A 24276-nucleotide genomic window follows, 5' to 3' on the forward strand; every position below is an offset into this window, starting at 1 on the left:
TGTGTGTCACAATTCTGTGATTTGAAATAGATACTGATTTTATTCCTGTCCTTGCTTGACCCTGAGGATAAGCAGAGCGCAAAAACACAGTGCCTGCCATTCTTGATCTTTTCCAGTACTTGCAGTTGATCAAAGTGCAGTTGATCAAAGCCAAACCATGTCCTTTTTATGCCTTATTTGAAACAGCCTGCTAACAATCACTTCTGATGCTAAATAAGGTGCATTGAAGAGGAAATGACAATACAATACGTGTTTCTCTTTAAAAGCTCCATGCTTTTTTTCCTGCTGTTTTACTTCCAGTTCCTATTTGCAGTACGGCATCACTAAAATGTGTAGTCAGCGTTTTAAGTAGAATAAGACTCTAGCACATCATCTCATAAAGTTTTCCACTGGTATCAAATATGTATGTCCATCTACATGATACAAAAACCCCACACAGCATTAAACACCAAGATCCTCTTCCTCTCCTTTGTCTTCCTTCTGTCACTCTATTTCCTTGCAGTAAGAAGCACTTGGGTCAGGTAAACTCAAAATCTGGGATGGCCAACCTTGCAGTAAGGACAACTTAAAGCTGTTGGACCTAGCAACTCTGTCCCTCTTTATGACACACCACCATCTGATAAAGACTTATTCAAATAATTTATTAAGAAAATTACTGAAATTTGTTATCCCTGTAGCCAACCCTTAGACTAATGAAAAAAACTCAAAGTATAGAAGTAAGAAGCTATAACTTGGCCTTTTTGCCCAAAAGTTTGATTAAGAAAACTTTCAGGTCAGTAATAGGAAACTAAAACAGCTCTGGTTTGTTATGTCAAAAACCTCTGGTTCATTTCTGATTCTTCCTTCCTACATGTGGGGGTTCTTCTGGCAAACCTGAAAACATTTTCAGCCTGTCATATTCACAGCTGCTGTTAGCTTTCAAATAGGTTATTAACTAGGCTACTGTAGTGTGAATCAGAGAGCTTAAATTTTCAAGAGTACATTTAACTGCCAATCTTCATACTTCTTTTTAAGGAAGTACCTTGGTAACTTGGCTTATTCATTAACATACAGAACACTTATTAAAAGAAATGGGAGGTGTTACCTCTTTCCGCTGGCATGAGAGATGAAATTACTTTCGCCCTCCTCCCATGCTGAGAAAATGACAAAGCTGCCAAGCTCTCCATGTTATCTTGCTGCTCACTAATACAAAGTAATTAATGAATTCAGAGTTCCACAGCTGGAGATAGGTGATTTGAATATTCAAAAATCCACCAGCTATAGTTGCTTTCCTATTGCAAAATGGCTCCATTCTGTCTTAGAAGCACAGGAAAGTTTTTCAGCTCTGTGTGTGAGGAAACACACATTTTCCCTATCCCTTAAACACAGAAGGATAACTATACATGCAAGACACTTGCATGTGATGATTCCTTCACACAGCCCTTCAGATCAGAGGATAAGGGCTTCACTTTAATCCACAGCAAAGACTATCCTACACATGAAATTAGATGGCAGTTTGCTGGTCAGTGGCACAGAAAACAGATTTTAATAAAACAAGGCACCAGGAGGAGTGATTAATCAGCCATGACTGGATGATTAGATGGGAGTTAATAAGCTCATGATGCAATTTAGCTAGAACGTTGCCTTACCGATGGGTATTCTGCAGACAGCATTTTCCTGAAAAATGAAGTTGTCAACTATTGGAGTAGAGGTTGTGAAATTAAATTTTTTCATATTACAGAAACACTTCAGCTTTGAATTCACACACAACGTGAACCAAATGCAATCAAATGCTTTTATTCTCCTAATAAAGTTTGACATAGATTTATGAGTGCACAAGTCTGAAAAAACTCCTAGCCTTAATTAAAATGCCTAACCACAATATTACTGAGAATTTTAAATAAAATATATATTTTTAATGTCTATTTTCTCATGTTGTCTATGAGAACTTCAGTGCTTCTCTAACATAATTGAATTGGGGGTAGGGGGAGGGAAGGGGAGGGCAAGACAAAGATTGTGATATTTGGAAGAAAATACAGACATTCTAGAAGCAACGTAAGAAGTAATATCCATACTTTCTTTCCTTCCTTAGTAACATTCTAGTTACTAAGGAAGGAAAGAAAATATGGATATTATTGTCAGTAAGCAGGCAGCTCTGTCAGTAAGTCAACCAGGTCTGCAAAGTTAAGCTCTCCTGTTAGTAACAGGAATGAGACAACAATGTCTAGAAACAATCAGTCTCACAAAATAGGGAAAAATGTGCAGCAGTTCCAAAAATCACAGTATAAATAAAGGAAATAAAAGCTATTTTTTAAAAAAGGGAAGCTATTAAAAAAATAAATAAAAGCTATTAAAAAAACTATTAACAAAAATAAGGGAAAAATGTATATCGATACTAAATAAACAGATACCTGGTTTTAATTGTTGTTCTCTAAAATCAGTGCAAAAATCAGTGTCAGGTTTCTATTAGAAAGACAATTAACTCAGTAGTAGTCTATTTATTTGGTTATGCCAAGCTACAGAACAAATGAAGGCTTTAGCTAAGCACTTTCTCACAGATTGAAGTCTTCACTTAGACCAGAGTGAATGTTATGTGTTTGCATCACTCCCTTTAATAAACACATTCACAATCCCATTTTGGCTCTCTGAATCTGACTTCTTGATTAGTCCAGTCTTGCTCTCAGTTTGAAATGATTCAATAAGCCAAAAGAAAAAGAAACTGCTGGAAATGAAAAATCCACCCAGAATTAGGAAGAAAAAGAAAGGAAATTTCCCTTTATGGAGTGCAGTTAGACTATAAAAAGGAGATGGTTATGAATCAAAATTTCCTAACCATTTTAAATGCAAGCAGAATAAGCATGCAAGAAAGAATTCAGAAAATTCTTCCAACTCTACTATATTTAAACCAACAGCTATATTTGCAGCCTTTAAATCCTCAAGAGATTTACATGTCAAGATACATGGAAAGCCCCTAAACACTATCCTATCCTATCTACAAAAGGTTTCAAAGAGTGGCCTGTAGTAAAAGACATTGTGAATAAGATGCTTGGGTGAAACAAGAAAGAGGAAGAATAAGATGAGAGAAAAACATTTTGGCATGTAACAAAATAATTTTTGTACTTCACTGATAAGCTATATCAAGCAGAAATCATGAATCTTAACCAGGAAGATCCACAAATCAGTTTATTTCATTAATCTCTTGCTTAAGCTTTTACTTGAGTTAAGATACTATTTTTCTTTACTCTTTTTACATCAAAACAATAAAATCTTGAAGTCATCTATGAAAATTATTATAACTTCCCTGGGAAAAGTTGGTAAAGTTACTGTAATTTCAGAAGAAATCTCAGTACAAAGCTTATTGCATGTGCTATTTCTTCTCTCAGCTCATGCCAAGGCATACATGATTTGAGAAAGGACTCAGCAAACTGGGTAGGGTCAGACATCTGAGGTACGAAAAGGCAGTGCAGTCTCAAAACTCAGCAAGTCTGTGTTTTTATACACAAAGCTCTCAGTCCCCTAAAAATGTTTTATTTTATACTTTGCAGCATCCTGGAATACTCAGTCACAAGAAACACTCAAGTCCCATATTGCTTGCAGTAACACCAAGAAAGCATACAGAAAGAGAACTGTGGTCTTCTGGGCAGAGGCAAATGCTGGCTGCCTCATATATTTCTCTGAAGATCTCCAAACCCACCAAGAAGCCATTTCTTTAGCACAGAAGTTTCGTATCTCCCTAAGTAATGTACCTAAAAAATAGTGGCATATGGCTGAGGAGAGGGAATAAGAAACCCCACCTGAAATTTCTTGGAACAGCCGAAGGATTTAATCAGTTACTGACATTATTAAAATTTGGGCAAATGCACAAGTTCTTTAAAAGAAGCCAAGCTATACCCAGTAAATCACTTACATTCTAACAAACAAACACCTCCTGGAAATGGAATTTTACAGGAAGACCAAAAGGCATTAATATCTAGATAACTAAAACAGCTTGTTGTCAAATGACCTACATATACACTAGACTATGTCAATTTACCACATTAAATAATCACCTGTAAGAAAAAACAGGATTTCCAAATTTGTCGCTTTCCTTCTGCTATTTGCATACCGTTATCTTGTGACTCATCCCAACATTTTTTTAAATAGAAACATCTTTCCAAAAAAGTGAGTGTTCTGCATATTTGTCAACAGACTGTCAGCTATCAAAGGCTGCCTCAGGAGTGGAAGTTGCATGTACCACCATTATTACAAGCACAATCCACTCTATCAGCAGTATCTGCAGAAACAAGCATTAACTACAAAAATCATATACAACAATACAGACAAACATCATATACAATACTGGACTCCCCAAACTGAAGCAGATGGCACCAGCCAACATAATTAGGACACAGTTTTACTAGCAGAAGCCTGAATACCCTTTGTTCTTGACAAGTTTCTTTTCTTTGTTCTGTTTACTTAGAAGTACATCATTTCCATGAAGAAAAATAAGGCTTGAGCTTTCACCCCTATCACATAAAAAAGGAAACCAATGCCTTATCTATTTATACACAGAGGGAATGACTAATATTTAAAAGACTATAGGGTTAGTTCAACTAACTGTTGAACTAGCAAAGGCTAAGAAGACTGTAGCCTAGGCAGAAAGAGAAGACTGCAGGAGAAAGGGAGGGCAATCTTCAGAGCTCAGCAATTATCATGTTTGTCAAAAAAAATTTATGGATCAAGATCAAAAACCTAACCATTGGGGATAATACCTCCCCTTCTCACTTACTCTAAAACACAGGTTTCAATTTCACTTGAAAAATGAAGGACAGGTGCATAGAAGAGGTCAGCAAGCATCATAGAGAGCACATTCCCTCTTTTTAAACCTAAATGTACGCGTGTGCGTCTGTGTGTGTGTATACATGTATATTTATCAGGCATGCTTTTGAAGAGGAAGAAGTCAATCCAGCCTGGCTGCAGGAACACAGCAGGAACCATAACTGCTGCTGAGATCCTGCAAACACTCCAAAATGGGTCCTGCTGGCATGGGACCCACTCCCCACCACAGAGGCTGGAGGCAGCTCAGCAGGCTGGATGCACGGGATGCTGCAGGCAGGGGAAGCTCCCTTCCCTTCTGACTGAACTTTGAGGAAACAAGGCTCTGCTCACAAGAGTGGCCACTCAAACACTAAAAAACTAAAATCCAGGTTTAGGAAAAGCTGAGTGATCCCGACACACACTGAGGCAAACTCATGGTCCATATAGGTGGGTGACCCTACCCCTGAAAAAGGTAAGTCAGTGCCGCTGTGAGGAGCAGGGATTCACTGCTCACGTGGGTTTCTCTGCTGTGCTCAGGTCCCAGACTCAGCTACAAATAAGGCACCTGGAGGCCAGGGACAGAATCTCACCTCTGCCTACAGAGCTGCTCCCCATTCCCAGCCTCTCTCTGTTTGCTTAACACCCCTGGTCTTAAACCCCTTCATTTCTTTCACTTTCCTTCCCTCCACCCCCAACTCAAGAGTTCTTACCATCCTGATAAGTAATTAAAAAATGTTCTATGATAAGAGAGAAACAAAACCTAGGTACTTTAACTCGACCTGAAATAGTGCAGCTCTCACTCTGCAGTAGTATTTAAATACAAGACTGATACACTCACCTGCTTGAAAGGCTATAATTGAAACAAACTGCTTGATGACTCTCCAACAAAACAATACAAAACCAGAAACCTTCTTGGTGAATCAACACTACCACAATCCCTAAGGAACAGCTGGGCTGTTATTTTTATTTATCAAAATAAATAATTTCTACACAGACAAATGGTTGCTCCAGGGAGAGGTGAAATAACACCTGTTCTCACTAAACCTATTATTTTTGCTAAGATATCATTGATTTGCTCAATGATGTAGCTACCATGGATTCAAAATTCCTATTGCCCTGAGGAGATGCAATTACATACATGCAGATGAAACCTCACGCAGAACATCCCTATCCAGACTTGTTCAGCAACAGAGTTCCCTGACAGCAGCAAGAAATTGTGCATGTTTATCAGCAACTATGACAGACACACCACAGAGGCAATGCAGAGATGAACCCAGCCCAGAATCAAATCCTTCCCATTTCCTGTTCAAGGCAGGAATCCAGTCTGTTCAGTCCTGCTCAGTCTCACTACACCAGTTCTATGTCTTCTTTTGATGCTACCCCTGTTGGTGTTGTTCAAGTGTTACCCCTTTGGGGAGGACCATTCACATCCAAACTTGAACAATATGGGAGCCTATAATGCATATAGAGCACCATTAGAATCAAAAGCACCCCAAGGTGCTGCACCCTGCAGGGTAAGGAGAGTTAGGAACAAACTCCCATTACAAAAATCTTGACTGAATTTGAGGATAAGGGCTGTTTGTTGTTTTCTTTAATTACCACAGAAGGTATTGGTAACTCCTGGAGGCTGAGCACACTGAGCACATTTCAAGAGGGAGACTCCCATGTGGAATATAGGAGTCAAATATTTCAGGAAGCTACCCTTATAAGAAGCCATTACAAGACAAATAGAGATATGGAGAACTTTCATATATATTATGAGGTATTTATTGAATATAAGCAGCCTGTTTAAAAGTATTGAATAATTATTACTTCCAATCTCAATATAACTGGACAAAAGTAAAAGTTATATTTAATTTAAGGTCTTGGTCTTTACAAATAATTCATCTTACAGCTGTGCACATTGCAACAGAGAATACAATGTTTGAGTATCACTTCATCCAGGCCTTGCCTCAACTAAGAGATTAATGTAAAGCTGCATTTTGTACAATCAGTAGTAGTAGAATTGTAGCAGACAAGAATCATATATAACCGTGAACAATTTAATATCTCAAAACAGTTTTGACTAAGCTAAAGTCTAAGGTTTTTGTGCTTTCAAAAAATTATGCTAACTTTTCAAAAAGAAGTTAACAAATTTAAGAAAAACAGAAAAATGTCACTGCTTTATGATGCAGCCTTTCAAATGTCCATAACCTTTTCAACTTCAAATTTTCCTCGTGCAAAACCTAGATGAGAGTGTTGTCACTTACTACTTTGTTTCATTCCAGCTTGTTGTGCAACATTTGTACTAAATATTCATTTTAAAAAATTCTTCTAAAGACAAAACAATCAAATCCTATGTATTTTATGATTTTCACTACAGTAAGGCTCACCTCACAAATATCAATTCAATTTTCACAATAAAATATTTTCACAATATTGTGAAACATTGATATGTCACGATATGACATATTAATAGATTTAAAGAATCTACTAAAATCAATGTGATACACAAAGCAGGGAGGTAAGCCTGAGATGCCTAGGACCCAATTTCTAGCATTATTTTATGTGTAGCTTTCATCAGCTACGGTCCTCAACACATGCAAAAATCAGTCCTGAAGTATGAAGACAAACAAAATCAGAAAAAAATGCAATTATCAATCACTGCTCAGCTTATTGATTCCAGCTGCTTATCTACACTGGCCTGGTTTAAAAACTCAGTGTGTTATCATCGATGTTGAGACATCTGGTAGAATTAACGGTTTAGGAGACTATCTCAGCTTTATAGAGGACTGAGCAGCAAATACTGAGACTCTTCAACATTCTAGAATGGCATCTGAATGTGAGGATTTGGTGGGATTTATCTTTTCATAATTTTGCATAAATAGCCTTTAGTACATCAATTCCAACTGCTGATAAAAAAAAGGGGGATTTGATTCTGAAGATAAATTCAATTGTATCATTTTCAATTTTGCTGTGCTTAAATTTCATACCAAAAAAACCCCAAACTCTTTCAGGAACTGACTGGGAATCTTCACTGAAAAGCATTAGTATGTTGCCATACTTTATTTTAACAAGCTATAGCTTATAGATGGCAGAGGGATAATACCTTTAGAATTTTACCTATAGGTAAAAGAGATAAAAACAACCAATACCTTTCTTTTTTCATCCAAGGTAAAAAGTCACACAGTACACCTTGAGTTCCTCATTCTAATCTCTCTGCCAGTATTTCTCAGCTGTCCTCATGGCAACTCAATACATAGGAGTGCCAGTTTTAGTGACTTCTACATTGCTTATATTCAGTCAGCAACTTTCAGTCCAACTATTCTCAGTTGGTTCCCCAGGACCACATGGAATCTGAACCAATTCCTGTTTTAGCCTCACTTTTCCATTCCACTTCAATGGCAGAAATTAATTTGCTACAGTTCTCCCTAGGTTAGACTGCAACAGTGCTTGAGTACCACGCTGAGTACTCATTCCATAATCAGATTTTTCCTTCCACAACCAATGTTCTTCTTCAGATGGGTTGGGAAAACACCCTAAAGTATCAAACAGAAAGAAGTCTGCTTCTAGCTCTGAACCTGCAGCTCTCTGGAAGATCAGCCCTCAGGAGCTGATATTGGCATGGACAGAGTTTCACATCTTCATTACCAGCCACGAGGACAGGATAGAGCTGCCAAGCACAGCAAATCTTCATGGCATGCAGTATTAGAATAGCACAGTTGCTGGGCAAATGAATATTGTGGAAAATGCAGCAAACTGCACGCTGAAGTGCTCAGTGGATAATACAGCAACTAAGATCAATTTGCAGAAAACTAAAAAGGGAAACTAAAGGAAACTAAATTTTGCCTAAAAGTAAACAAATTTCAAGCTTACTAAGGCAACTGAGAGCAAATTTTTCTACTGTATAATGAAGTCTAGAAAGACAAATACCAAAAATAAAAAAGAAATACTTCAAGTTTTCTCAAAAGTAAAAAAAAAAAAACATTGTGATTTTTTTGAATAAGCACTTAAAATCATTTCAATATAAATTCTAGAGAGTCCTAAGCTCTCCAGATGTACTCCAGTACCTAGTTTATCATGTCATTCAAAACAGAAATCGCAACTACTTACACATTCACCTTCTTGCTACAGGTGGCATGCAAAGAAATCCTTACTTATTTCACTACTGCACTCTATTCTAGTAAGCAATTAAAAAGCTGACACTTGAAGTGAAAGGCTACAAAAGAAGCTGAGGGAAATCCACTGGGTTCCATTGAGGATAAGTGAGTTTGGTGTATCTGTCCTGCTGGAGTCATTAAAACACAATTCCAAAGGAAACACATTACGCTCCAAGTGCAGATGATTTTACTAGTGAGTAGTTCATGTAGCATGAAACCTAGCCATTAGCAAAGGAGTTGAATGCTCCAAATACTTTGCTGATAAAACTGGGGGAAAAAAAACAACAAAAAAAAAGCCCACACAAAAAACCTACATGAGTCTCATACTCCTACATATACCTGAACAAAAAAAAAAGCCCATGCATATATCTCGTGTTTGGAGAACAAAGCACAGATCAAGAAACAGCAGCTCCAGAAGCTCTCACCAAAAGAGATGTCTCTTACTCTACACACTCCCAATGATATGAGATTTTCCTGTGGATGTATGGTAGAATTGGAATGGTTTGCAAAGCACTCACCAGTCTTCTGGCAGACCAGAGTGAAGAGAATGCTTTACCACTGCTGACAAAAACTAATTAAATCTCTGTAAAAGACAATTTCTTAATAGAGTTCTCAATCACTCCATTAGGATGGTGCAGTTAAGAACAATCCTCTGTTTGGGATACAAGGTCTCCCATCCACACACAGATGTACAACACACTGGCATGTGAAAGCAAGTCATGTACACCTGTATTTATATGTGTCATATATAAATACACACATTTGTATATAGTCGATTCATTAGGTATGTCATGTAAAATATAATCCAGAATCTTCAAATTTCAGTGGTCTCATTTATTACAATTATAATGAAGTACTATAAAAGACATAACAAGATGAAAAAAATAGTATATTATTTATATAATGAGACTGTTGGATATATTTCAGAAAACACAGGCAAACCAAGTGTAACTCAGCATAGTAACAAGAATTTCTTTTTCCAGCCAACACAGATGATAGATGATTTTGTGCTTGTCCACTTACAGGAAAAATTCCTTTAAATGCCAAACTAATTTAATTTTCTGTACCTGGTCACTGTGCACAAAACTGGCTTTTATCTCTTTGAAGCAACAAAAGCATTAGAATAGAATTAGAATTAGAAAGTTCAAACCAGCCCCTTTTTATATAAATACTGAGAGTAATGGTGTTTGGAATGCTCAGATTATCCCATTAGAAAAAAAAAATTCCTATTTAATCATATTAAAAACACTCCAAAATATATTAAAAATAATAATAAGTATCAATGGTCTTTATGAAGGTTACCTTGCACTTAATTTTAATTTGCACACCATGTTGGCAAATTTTTATCTTAATACCTATTTTTCATGCAGCATATTTGCTTGAGGATTATTTAAAAAGAAAAACCTTTCAGACAAAATCTAAATCATTTTTGAACCAACTGAGGCTAAGAAAATACCTGGCATCCTTCCATGTCAAATATGTCTGGATACCTTTTCTTCTGGATATCCTTTTCTACTGGGTACACAGCAGCACAAAGGGAAACAATTTTCCTTGTCATAAAATGTGAGACAGGTATCAGCATACAATGTACAGGTCTGTTGCTTAACTTTCATGAAAAAGTCATTTAAATCTCAAAACTGAAAGAAGCCACAAAATTATAAACCCTCCCTCACACCTGAAATCTGGCAACTTCCTTCCCATGTCCTTATGACACCTTTTCTCAGTGAAAAAAACCTGTGCAGAAGGTGCAATAGCACAAGAGCAGTTGATGGTAAAAGAGAAAACTCTGCCTTCCTTTCCTCTTATAAGATATATAAAGTTAGATCCCTTTCTCCTACCCAATATCCATCATATCTGAAAGAGCTATCTAATCCTGTTTTTAATATTGTTCATATTGCCCAGAAATTGCAGAAGTTGCTGAACTCAAGAGCACTAATGGATAAATGGCCAGGCTTCATTTCTTAAGAAAATTAGGGAAAATTTCCAGGAACTGATTTGATTATGGCATTTAATCACTTTTGCTTTAAGAACAAAGTACTAGATGATAGAGGTCTTGAATCAAGGAAAGAAAGATGTGATTTAAATTAAAATATTTTTTAAAAATACAAAAACATCAAACTACCAAAAAAGATAACCAGAGGAAAAAGAATCAGAAGCAAAACACAGTTCCAAGAAGTTGCAATGACCATTCCTAAACTATTCCAGAAGCTATGGATTCACCTTCTCAGGATCACCCCAACTAATGAGCTTTAGTGAAATACAAGGCACTTGGGTCCAGAGAAGGTTCACTGGAAATAACAATCAGGCTAAGAATAGATGGCCTGAATGCTTTTTATGGTCTTAAACGCTTTATAAAAACATAAGGACTTCCATTTTCATCTTACGTCAGCTTTTCAATATAAAAAAAAGTTACAATAAGAAAATGAGCCAAAAATATTAAAAAATAATACCCAGGCTGTAGGTCACCCTTGTGTAGGACTGTGCACCTGTAATTCTGCTTGCCTTACAAACCACAGTATGTGATGACACTCCTCATTATACAATTATTTACTATTCCATCTCCCCAAGATTCCTCCCTTTTTCCTCATCTATTTCTGGTTTGTTAGTTTTTGGTTTTTTCTTTCTGTCCTGCTGATGAACTGATGCAAGTGGTACATGCATATAGCACTCCACACCCCAGCAAAATATAAAAAAAAAAAAATACCTGTTTAAAATGAAAAGTGAAAATAATGCTACCTAAGCAAATAAACTAGGTTGTAGTTTTATTTTTGAAACCAAAACCATTCAAGCAAGCTATGAATGCCAGTGTTTTAATAAATTGTCAGAGCTAACCATACTATTTTACAGGGAAATGATGAAACCTCAGAGCACAAAATAACTACTCAGTGCCTAGAAGAAAGAGGGCACTACACACAGTCTTTGTTAGGAAATTTCAGTCATTTTTCACTGTTGCCTTTGATACTAGCATTTATCTGGTTCAGAAGAGTCAAGTAGGTATACTCAGACAGATGGATCACTGATCTCCCAAAGTACGGAAATTCTCATTTTAGGATCCTTGCACTAAAAATGTAGGCATTTATTGCAGAGCAAATCTTGCACCTTTAATGCACACTAATTGAGAAATAGCAGTAAATCCAGTAAGTGCACACAGTTATTCTTTCTTAGGCACAAGAAAGCTGCTTATTGTCCTGACTCAAGTCAGCGTGAGATTTTGTTCACAGTACTCAGCCATTACATTAGTGCTAACTTACCTGTTATATAACAAGAATTCCTATTATATAAACATGGCATTCAAGAGATTACACAACACAAAAGGCAAACCACCACTCTTATAAGCACAGCATCTTAATGATTTCTAATGCAATGAAAAGTAACTGAGGACTGAAAAGACCTCTTTTTGCAGGATTCTTTCCACTAGAAAACTGAGGTCACACTGAAACCAGTTCATAGCAACAATTTCTCAAAAAATTGCTATACTTTCTTCTTCTAAATGAAATGGAGCACTTTTTAATAAAAAGAATTAATGCGTCGCTAGGAAGGCAATAGTGCTTTAGGCAAGACAAATTACCTCGTATCTTAAAACTACTTTTAAAAGTTGCTTCAAACAGATATGAAGCTGTCTGTATAAATACCTGGCCTATGATTTACAAATAAAAATGCAAAGGCAAAATTTATGTATTTTTCATAGAAAGTACATACAGATACAAAATGTCAGTTCTATTAATTTATCAGCAAGTACATATTCAGTCATTTTAGTACCAACTTGACTTTCAGAGACTTACTAAAAAGAAAAATATTGAATACATGACCTTGTGTTCATCTACAAATCATTTTCATGATTGCTCTCTTCTAATATCAGTATATTAAAATACAAGAGACACAAGCAGATTCCTAATGCATTTCTATAGAAGCCATTGCAGTAGAAATATATTTATGATTTACTGAACACCATCTCTCTCTGTTGGTATAGCTGTAGCTCTGTATCTTCTGCTAGTGTTGGCATTTAATTGGTGCTGAGGGCACAGTAAACTACTCTGTAAACAGCCAAGAGCCACATAACGACCACACTCAGAACTTTGCTTTGTCTTTCCTGTGCACATCTCAGAAGACCTTTGAGTACAGAGCGCTGTAGACCAGAGCAGCTGCCATCAGTGTTATTTAGGCATGGGTGTCAGTGTCTAGAATTCTGACGTTCATGGTTATGCACAGAAAACATCAGTAATTTTTCCAGAAAATACCAGATTACCACCAAACATAGTGCATCTTATCGGTCAGTGTGCCCCACAAAAATCTTTTTCTACTCACATCTAGTGCAGAAAATAGTCCAGAACTAGTTCAAATATTCCACCTAAGACCCCTAAAAAGCTGTCTTAATTCTGTTCTGTTCCCAGCAGAATACATTCTGCAGAGAGGTTTGTTCATTCCCCAGTGTTCTCTGAGTGTGATCTCTGTATTAAAAGCAAATATTCTCTTAATACATGGCCCCAGCACTCTGCTAAAGACAGTGCAAGAGAAAATCTGCAGTTGATTTTATGATTTAAAGAAAAGTTTCAGTACTTCATATTCAAAAATTGAATGCTTTTTCATTCACTGCATTCTGCCCAGAGCATTACTTTTTCACACATTCCCCTATACTTTCTTTAGTTCATGCCCCTGCTCACATCTTTTGGGAATAAACAGAAACAAAACTGTTGCTCTGCTCTACACATGTGGCCATATGCAGTTATCACTGTACATCCTGGGGACTGGACTGTGATTTTTGACATTATGCCTGTGTGTGTCTCTTCTTTTGATTTTATTTTTTTTTCCCCTGTGAATTTGCTTACTCCTGGTTTCAGTATTCACAAAGGAAGGGAAGAGGGGTTTAGAAGTCTGTATCTGCTTCCTCTGGTACCGCTGCTTCTCTCAGATACGCTTGTCACTCTCTTGGAACAAATTGTCACTGCAGAACACACTCTGGATCATCCATGGGACTGCTCCCAGACTTCATTTCCCAAATACCATTTTCAGTCTAAGTGCCTGGCAGTTCATGGGACTGACTACTCTACATTAGTTTGGCTTCTTGAGGCATCCTCATAAATATCAGAGACATGCTTATCTCCTGCCAGCTTTCTTGACTGATGGACTTATGGTTAACACCTACTTCTCTTTTGCCTGTCTAACTCCTATGCTTACTGTCACCCTTCCTCAAAAATTAACAGGATTTGAGCTAAAGCATAGCATTCAAATGAACACTATAAAGTGCATATGGAACATTCAATTACAGCATAACAAATCAAATTAACTGCACTGCAGGGAACAGTAATTACACTACTATGATTTATTAGTAAATAACTATTTGCTAGTCAAAAATTAATTAATTCCTATTAGGAATAATAATAATTCTTATAGGATTTAAGTAATTCCTATATCCTTCATCTTCCAGACTGCTATTTCTTGCCTACCAAGCTCAATAATATTTTATCTTCAGCTTAAAGGTCTGTCCCAGCATATTTGAGCTCAGGGCACACACAAGAGTTTCAGTATTTCCAGACACAACCAGCATACATCTAAGTCATTTTAAGACCTTTTGACAGTCTCCCCCAATATAGTCAGGAATGCTCAGAAAGTTTATTTGTTCAGAAGAAGTGATCAAGCTTTATATGACACATTATGAGATTCTCAGATTATAACACCCTTGTAACTCTATACTGACTCATAGCCCATTGAAATTGTGAATTCACAACTCTGGCAAGCTTCAGTGGACACTAGGAGTGCTTATAATGTCAAAAAAACAGACCATTCCTGTAGCAAAGGAGGAAAATTCAACACAATCATGCCATAAGTATGTAACATCCATGAAAACTGTGGTACCATAGGAAAAAAGTACTATTTTGCAAGATGAAAAAAGGTGAATATTTAATAACTTACCCCTTCTGCCTTTTCTTCTGTGTTAGCCAGCATTTCCTGGAGGGCCCGTACTGACAGAGACTGCTCCAGCACAAAGGTGCAGATGGACAAATCAGGTGGAACATTCTAGGTAAAAGAGAACCATGAGATGACATTAGCAAAACATTTGCCAAGTAACACTTTACAGTGGCTTTACTTTGCCTCACCATCCATGGATCTGAAAGAGCTAATACATCTCTGAGGCTGAAATCCAGCCACGTACTGGGCTGCCACAGTTAATTTTAGCCAGTAAAGGGAAGCAATGCTCTGCTCAGCATGTGCAAGATGATACCTGTGGCATCAGGTCCCCTCTAAAAAAAAAAAAAAGAAACTCTCAATAAAAGAAGAAACCAATGAATCTCATCAAGTTCAGCAGAGGATCGCCAGGAATGTCAGGGCTAGTGCACTCCCCCTGCATGTCTGCAGAGAGGAGGAGAGGGATCTTGCAATTCTCTTTAAAAATCTAATACCAATTACAGGCAGAGGCAGACTCTTCCTGGATGTGGTCCTTGGAAGGAATAGGAGCAGCAATACAAGTTGTACAAAGAAAATCAGAGAAAAAAACTGGGAGTGGAAAGGCTCCTAAGCAGAGCCATGATGGGTCTGCTCGGACATTAGCACATGAATCATGTGTCCCAGATATTATGCTCAGATTGTGAGGAAAACCAAATTCAGTCTTTAGGCTACTGGTAGTTAGCCAGAGCTCATCATTATCATGAAGGTCAAGATGAATTTTCATAGCAGAAATAGTGGACACCAAGTATCAAGGCCAAGCCAGCAGCTTCAAAGCCTTGCAGGGCACTATACTTCACCACAGGCTGCTAACTGGGCTAAAACTAAAAAGTCTTACAAAACTTGTTATTTAACTTGTCATGCTTTAAATAAATATCATTGAACTATTGAAAAGTTATTTTTCCAGACTATCATAAAAATTCATATAAAATTGAAAGAGGTTTGTAATAGCAATGTCTAAGTTACAAAGTAGCAAAGTAAAATTAGATTTTATGTGGGGATCTTTTCTTCTGTTAATAGAACATGCAACTCCTACGCACCTTACTTGCCTCCAGAAATTCTTTTGCATCCCTTCTCTATTTTCTTTTCATGTTAGTTGCATATTTTAGTTTAGAAATACTTTTATTGACTGTTGGAATTCAGTTTTTACACCATGAATTCTTTTGCTGCTAAAGTTGTAAAACTACACACTTACTCAAAATGTGTACAAAGCGAAGAGGCGACTTCCAAGGCCAAATTGTAAAAGGTAGTTGCAAAATCTTCCCCCCCACCCCCCCCCAAAAAAAAAGTTAGTTTTCTCAGAATACCTCACAATCTTACCAGATCTTACTACTAGATCTAGACTACTAAATCTTATTATATTTCTGTTCATCCCTACTAAACACAGCAATTCAGGTCCGTTTAATACATAATAGATCTTTCATTATTTTCCAATACCTATATTTTAATGAATTAATGTAAAATTGTACTTTAAGTTTCAGCCAGATGAAAACAGTTTTAATAGTATCTTCTGTGACATGGGTTTTGACTGATACTTTGGCATGAAATATTTTTTAAGCCTACTCCTTCTGAATCAGGTTTCTAACAATTTGTCAGTGTTCTTGTTACCATTTTTCTTATGTAGCTAGTCAGACACTACAACAGTCCTTCTAATGGTAAGACTGGGCCAACAAACAACCAGTTAGATTGTCTTCAAAACATCCTTGTAATGTAAGTACCATCATAAGCCCTTACGTTAGAAGGCAGGAAAGAGAGCACACAAAGATCTCAGGCTGCAAGGTGCCGCTTCTACTCAGTTAATGTAAGAACAGTTCTCCAGTCTAGAAAGCCTCACAGCCTGACAGCGCAGCTCGTCCTCCAGTCTGTCCAGATAAACTGACAAACAAGAGCACAAACAAAAGAAAAAAGATGCTCCATACACTGCGCTCAGAAATTAGTCAAGGCTAACTTTTCTGCATCTATAACCAAACCAAGTCTCCTTAACAATATTCCCACTGTTATTGCTGTTATCAAAGTAGCATTTTTGCTGGCATTATTTCGACATATCAATTTTGGACATATCAAATGTTTCACTATTGAACCTACCCCACAGGATATATACTCTCCAATATTGAATATCCTGCATCGTTCCAGACACTGATCAAACCAACATAACTAGGACACTTTTCCTTCATCCATTTCATTCTCCTTTATGTTCAAGACAGCCATGAGCACTTCCTTTCCTACCCATTTAAACTGAAGTAGGAAGTCCCGATTAACACTTTTCAGCTACTCTCATTGCAGGTACAGCACACTTTTTGCTGCTAGGGAGTTAAAAGGAGAACTGTATGAGATCATTTTGCTTTAATTAAGTGAAAGAAGTACTGTGTTCTTACAGCCTAGCAAAATGTTAGAGCCAGTTCTTTTATTTTCATGAGGCAAAAGGGAGAGCACATTATCCCACCTCATCTTCGTTGCATGAATGCCTGGGTACTTGGTGGCCCTCAGAGAGAGATGTTTTTCCCTTAAGAGCTGAGGAAAGATGCACCTACTGATGCTTGCAGGGAGCATGTGATTTAGACCTTCCTCTCTGGCAGTTCCTCAGCCAGCTTTGCTCTACTGAAGATCCAACACGCACGACTGCATCAATCCCAGCACGTACAACAATCAAAGCAGGGAAAAACAGGGGACAGATGCAGAACTGCCAATGTATTTAGCTCAGTTACAGCTCTGCTCGTCCCTATACACTATATTTCAATGCTGATGCTTTTAACACTATGGATTTAAAGGATGAGGCTTCGGGCCTCAGACACAGACTGAAGTTTCCTCTCTTGAATAGCCCCCTCCAAAGACAATAATTCCAAGTAATTTTAAAGCTGTCATTTAAATGTAACAAAAATTATTCACAAGTATCTTTTCCATCTCTTCAAAGCATAAAATAAAAATGAGGAAAGAAAACCAGAGTCTTTGCCAGACCTCTGATTATCTATCTTATTTTCTGTCAAGTTATCTCACTCACAGACAGAAGATGGCATATGAAAAATAAACATATTCTATGGCAGTCAAACATTCTCTACTGAAAAATATCTTCATGCATAGTACATAGCACATTTTAGCACCCAGCCTGGAGAGCAACTGCATATTCTACCGGCTGCAAGGAAAACCAGTAGCAATTTGTTTTCAACATCAGGCTTTTTTGAGGACAGGTGAAATATGTTGGCAGATATTTCAGTGCCTGCTTTGCTAGACTATAAACACACTATTAAATAATTAATAATTTTAAAGAAAATATTTTGCTACAGGTCTAACAACCCACCAATGCGCTTTTAATAAACGCCAAAACTACCAGGTTTAACTAAAACGGTAATAATATATCTCTATTTTGATTACCAAATACAAACTATAACTCCAAAAACTGATCAGCTCAAAAGCAGAGGTCTCATCAGATATAAATAACCATATTGGCAATACTCAACCTTCTTTTCCACCAATTTTCATCATATTTATACTCACTGCAGTAGCTTTTTAAATGAAGACATAGAAAATTAATTCATAATCCAAAGCGGGGGTTGGTTTGTTTTGTGACAGAGCATATAACGTTCTTGGACAATCCAGGAATCTGTAACACTTCAGTTCATATGATCAGTGTAAAAATTCTGATAAGCAATGGCAGTGTTCAATATAATTGCTTTTCAGTTCATTTCTGACACATTTGCAAAATCAGTCATACTTAAATGGGTTTGAAAATAAAAGATACTAACTGACTTATAAGGTAAATAGTAGTAGCTCCAGTTTATCTCAATATTAATTAAAGCATTACTAAATTGGCTGCCAGTTTATGTTTAGATTTGCCCTCTTGCCAATTTTTCTCTTTAGAAAATCTACTCAGTCATAATTACAGCCTAATATGCAAGTAGTTCAATTTTTAAAAATGCATATTGCATTTCAAAAGGACTCTCAGTATCTCTAGGAAAAGCAATAAATTATTATTACCTTTTTCTATTGTTCCTTCATCATGGCTTTTAATAGCCCGATCAGCAGATAGACAAGCTAAAATAAATGTAATGGTCATCTGGAATTTTTAAGACATACCCATTACTGAAGTAATTACTGGATTATTTAGAAAACTGGTGAATTCCTTTTTCTCCCTGTCATTTTAAACTACATTTATTGTGTACACTAGTTTTCTGTAGTAATATTTGCATATTAAACTACGCTTTACTCTGTGGGAGGCAGATTTGCAAATTAGATAATCATACCCTTTATTAAAAAGGTGTTTCAAGTAACGCTTTTGAAATATATTTCAAAATAGCCCTAACTGCATTCCAACCCACAGGTGAATCATGGGTACTGGATGTATTAATTATCCTCAGTTTCATTTTCTAGAGAATTTCTATTGACACACTCCAAAGGAAAGCAAGAGGCTGAACACAAAACTCAGTGCTGTTCATTACTCTGACAATCACACAGCGCTAACAAGCCACTGGAATGTACAACCTGCTCATATAATATGTTGCATATAATCTTGTGAATGTAAACTGAACTTCTGCCTCTCATAAATATTAGTACAAGGCTGAAGAATTATGTTTGCATCAGCAAACAGAATTCTGTCTCTAAGAACAGGCAGCTTCACCTCAGCTTTACTTGTCTTCCTGGATATTTGCAAGCTTCTTATTTTTCTAACCGAATTCCCGACTAAATGGACTCACAGGTATTTAGTTTTTAACCGCATACTGAGAATTCACACAACAGTGCCTAATCAATCACCTAATTAAGCAGCCTGATGTCGAAAAATGAGATGTGGGTGTTCATAACTCTTTTTAATGCTAGCACATTTACTAGATGCCTAACTTCGAGAATCAAAGTAGGAGGACTCAGAAAATTCATTTTAGTACAGAATTTAAACAAAACATCTGTAGTCCTATTTGTGGGAGTAGCCTGAAAGAAACTGAACCCATCAGCCATTTTCAAGTTACATTTCAATTTATACATCTCTATCTTTCTGGCAGCCCTTTCTATTTAAATGAGATTCTGTTTGGTGACAGTGATGAAACACACCCAATTTAAACAAGGAAAAACTTCTGTTTCTAGGACTCTACATGGAAGGCCTAGCTTTCTTTGTTTTCAAGCTTGTCATCGAAACAATGGACCCAGAACAGAAATATATGGGTCTGACAACCCAAGTCCTGTCAGCCAAACAAAATGAACCATATTCATCAAATCCCAAAGCAGAAAAGACGGAGAATGAATTAGGAGCATTACAGTTTCAGTTCTGTGGAGTATCAAGTCACACTGTCCTCTCCCTAGAGCTCCTCCAGGAGCAGTGTCAAGCTCCCACGTGTTTCCATGAGCAGACTGTGAAGGTTGCCTGGACACCTTCCACAGCAAGTTTGCTATCAGCTGCTTCTGACTATTTCAGTCTGAAACCATCACGTTCTGTCTGAGGCTTCTATAGGACATTCCATCCCAAGCAGTTGTCTCCCTCAAAAGCAGAGAAAATCTCAGCATTCAAAATTTTTCATTCTACCTAAAACTTGTAATGTCCTCATGTTTTTGGAAGAGCAGCTTGACAAGAAAGCGGCTTTTTGTCACAAGTACACTTTTCACCTTTTCTAGGAAATAATTCAAAAATCCAGGCATGTTCTACTTCCTGAAAAATTACATTTTCACATAGTGAAAAGTTTCTTGTTAACATCTGAAAGCTCAAAAGTGTCCTTTTTGCACAGGAAAACTGTTTCAGCTGTTTCAGGAGATAAAACTTAGAAACTGACAGGAGGACAAAATCAGAACAGGGTCCAGAATTAAAAAAAAAAAAAAAAAAAAAAAAAAAAAAGGAAGAAGGAGACAAACACAGGGAAAACCAGCTAGTGGTGGAACTAAGGCCAGACACAAATACCTTGCAACCATTCCATTTTCAAATCTTAAAACACAAGATAGCTCCATGCCCTCAGCAGTTCTCTTGAGTTGTGTTGCTTGCCTATGCCACATGCTGATCTCCTTGTTAATCTGACTTAAACAACTGACTGTTTTAATTTTCTTAAAAATACTCTCTCTGGTCACATATAAAAAGTTTCACCATCCTGTCCAGATCTCTGAGTGCAGAAGTCTCCCATAAGTAAAGCATTAGATTTGATAAAACCAGCAGTGGAAGAAACCTTGATACACTGAGCATACTTTCTGTTGATACATCAAACACTCTTCTACAGTAGTTCTGGTCTGATTACAGGGAGTTACTAGTTTTTATTCCCTGTGAGTTTGCACAGCATTGAAGACAAAACTCCTTCCTCCTTCCCCATTTTCATTTTCAGATAGTGAAATGTCATCTGCTGGTCACTTTGTAACAGAGCTCATTGGCAAAGAAAATCGTGTGTGCCTGAAACTTTATCTGTACAAACCTGAAGGCATAGAAGGAAACTGCTTCTTGGGGTTTTTCCTTCTCACAATCTTCTTTAAAAATCCATAAGAAACCTACTTCTACTTAAGATGTTCTTACTAAAGTACTATTACAGTATTCTTCTTTATGCTGAAAACAGGGTTTCATCTTACAATTTTTCAGTTTTTGCTCTTTGGAAATAGCTTTGATCTTGAAATCTGTCAAAGGTCTTGAGGCCATTATTAACAGAGCAGACTATCTTAATCACTTGGATGCTGTAATTCCTGGTAAGGTATTTATTTTCTGTATAGATTAAGGGCTGCATACATTCCATCTTTAAATGGATAAGAGGCTTTTTCCTCTTACCCTCCATCTCTTCCCTCTAGTCTCCTTTCTAACCTAAGGACACAAGTCCCAAATATCTACATTACTGAGAGCTGCTTCCTTTTTATCTCCTTTTTGAAAATTTAAAAGTCTTTGCTACAGATAGAAGTGATATTAGGTAAGGAGCCATACAACAGCACTGCAGCGTTGATGGATAAACTTGGTCAATCAGCTCAACTCCCATCACAACATTTGCTGCTGTAGCCAGAAGATTAAATGAACTTAATTAATAGTGTATCACCCTAGCGCAGTGAAAATGTTAATTTTTAAGGTAATTAGGAGAATTTCATGCTGATTAATAAAATAAGAAAAGCTCATAGGATCAACAGCACTACAGAGGGTCTAGGAACACATCCAAATAAACAAAAACATGGTTTGTTTAGCTTCATATTAATGCTGAAAATTCTATCTTATTATGCTAATCTTACGTGCACAATTCAAAACTTTAATGTTCCCTTTTATTCTTAGAGATTATGTGGTATTTGTAGCTTCTGCAACGAGTAATGGAAAAATCTAGGATGATTATTATCATGAGAGGGTACTGTTGCTTTAGAACCTGGAAGGAAGCAGCTACCCTTGGATTCTTGCAGCATCAGAAAGATGACCTTTATAAAGTACTATTTTGTCTCTCTCTGAAAAACATACCAGATAGTTAAAATGAAAATCTTCCTAATCCCTGACCAGATTTAATATAAGCCATGCACATTACAACAGTCATATTTCTAAGCAACAACCCTGTAACCTTTCAGGATCAAACAAATAGGGCAGACATGCACATGTTTTGTGCCTCTAATAAGTGACACAGCCTGACCTGTGTCAGTGGAAGTTCTTGCCCTTGCATGATAACCAACAGGCCATTATTTGCTGAGATTCTCTTACTGTTAAATTTATCCCATATCTGAAATCTTCACAGTAGAGTTTTCACATTTAAAAGTACATCCAAATAAACATAAACACTAATCCTTCCAGAATACCAACTGGTATGAGGAATTCATCTACGTTGCAGTAAACATGAAAAACTACGTCTAAGAAAAGTAAAATCTGCCTATTTATCTTATAAATTATCAACTAAAAAACATAACAGACATCAAATTTTAACATTTAAGGATTTTGTTGTAAGTTTTAACTATTATATTTTCCATTGTATGTTGCCAAAATCAGTGGTCAACATGTGTACCTAAGAAAATCAAATATTGCTTAATGGGGTGCTGGGAGTTTATGCTCTGATTCACCCCTGACTTGCCCTTAAATGAAGGAAAGGAGATGCATCATCAGCTCTCTCCTGAGCAAGACAGTTTAAAATTATATTTCAAAAAAAATACATTACCTTAGAAGATATATACATCCACCTCTGAAGTGTAAAGCAAATCAATCAGAATCATATATTGAAAGTTTTTTTAGTAAAACAAAAAAATCTATATTTAATAATGAAGTTCTTATAGTTCCAGAGAAACTCTAGCCGATAATTTGGGTCAGGGACAGAAGGATTTGACAAGTCCTAAAAGCAAAGACTCCCTGCCAACAAAATTCCAGGGAATTAAGGACTTATACTGACAAGGTTCCACTGCTGATAAAAAGTGCAATAATGCTTTCAGGAATAAGTATCTGTTTGGAAAAAGAAAAAAAACCTAACCATGTATATTTAGAAGCTGTGGCTTATCTATCAATGTCTAAGTATATAAAGCCCCTGCTTGCCTGGGCATGGCCCTACATCTGAACATCCACTGCACGATGTGAAAACAAACGCTTGTTTTAGTATACAGCCCTATTAACTACAAAATCAAAAAGAATAATTGCAAGAGTAATTTGTCTTTAATATTCAAATCTTGTTTTTTCTTGGTCTAGGGTGCCCAAATATTGCTAGTAAGCTGTTAAGATAAAACCAACTGCTGCTTTAAATAATTTTTTACTTATCATTCAGTAACACACAGAACAAACAGCTTCCACAAAGTACTGTCTAGACAGAAGTACCCACATGCATTTCCTACCTGCCTCGGAAGCGAATTATGCAAGAAGCAATAGAGCAGAGGCTTTAAAGTTTAGAGATGGTAAGGACAGCCTCAAGGACCTAAACAACCTGTGGACTTTTCTTTCCTGCTGCACTTGAATACATGTTCAGTGAGGAGTATAATGAGGAGGGAGTATAACAAGCTCACAGATCTCACCCCTGCATGAGAGTATGGCACTCGTTTAGATCATTGACCAGCCTGGAGTCTCCTCCTTTATCACACAGTCAAGATCTTCTTTTTCAAAATTTCACATTCTGACATCAGATAAAACATAACTACAGAACTTTGCAGACACCTATTACACACAAGCACATATCATTTTCTAGACAGTTCTAATTTTAATTTGCCAATACCTTAGCTTTCAACTAACCAGGCAAAGATATTTCACTCCCTTACTCAGGTGCGTGTCTATGCTGGAGTTAAATGTATCACCTCCGTGATGAATTAGCCAGAAACATGCAAAACAAAAAGGAATTCTTTTGCCAATTTGAGGTAATGAAGATTTACATTGTCATTAAACTGTGATGCATTTTTCAAATGTATCAACCCAAAGAGGCTTAATTTATTGTTAGTGTACTTCAGACCAAATCAAATATAGCACTCAAAGCTTATGAAGCTTTATTTTTAAAACAGCTAATCAAACTAGGCATGTTTCTTATTTAAAAATAAGACCTTA

At 36.7% G+C, this 24276-nt stretch overlaps 1 protein-coding gene across 6 annotated transcripts in view; it reads right to left on the minus strand.

Annotated features, from left to right (window-relative positions):
- RYR2 (ryanodine receptor 2) overlaps window positions 1–24276 on the minus strand; it is a 377699-nt gene that overhangs the window by 247038 nt on the left and 106385 nt on the right. For all 6 annotated transcript variants that reach the window (XM_084203478.1, XM_084203479.1, XM_084203477.1 and 3 more), the window contains one exon: window positions 14826–14930. In XM_084203478.1, coding sequence (XP_084059604.1) covers window positions 14826–14930 — 105 coding nt within the window. The remainder of the gene's footprint in view (window positions 1–14825; window positions 14931–24276) is intronic.

The sequence above is a fragment of the Fringilla coelebs genome (assembly GCF_963513975.1).
Source record: "Fringilla coelebs genome assembly, chromosome: 3".
Classification (NCBI taxonomy): Eukaryota; Metazoa; Chordata; class Aves; order Passeriformes; family Fringillidae; genus Fringilla; species Fringilla coelebs.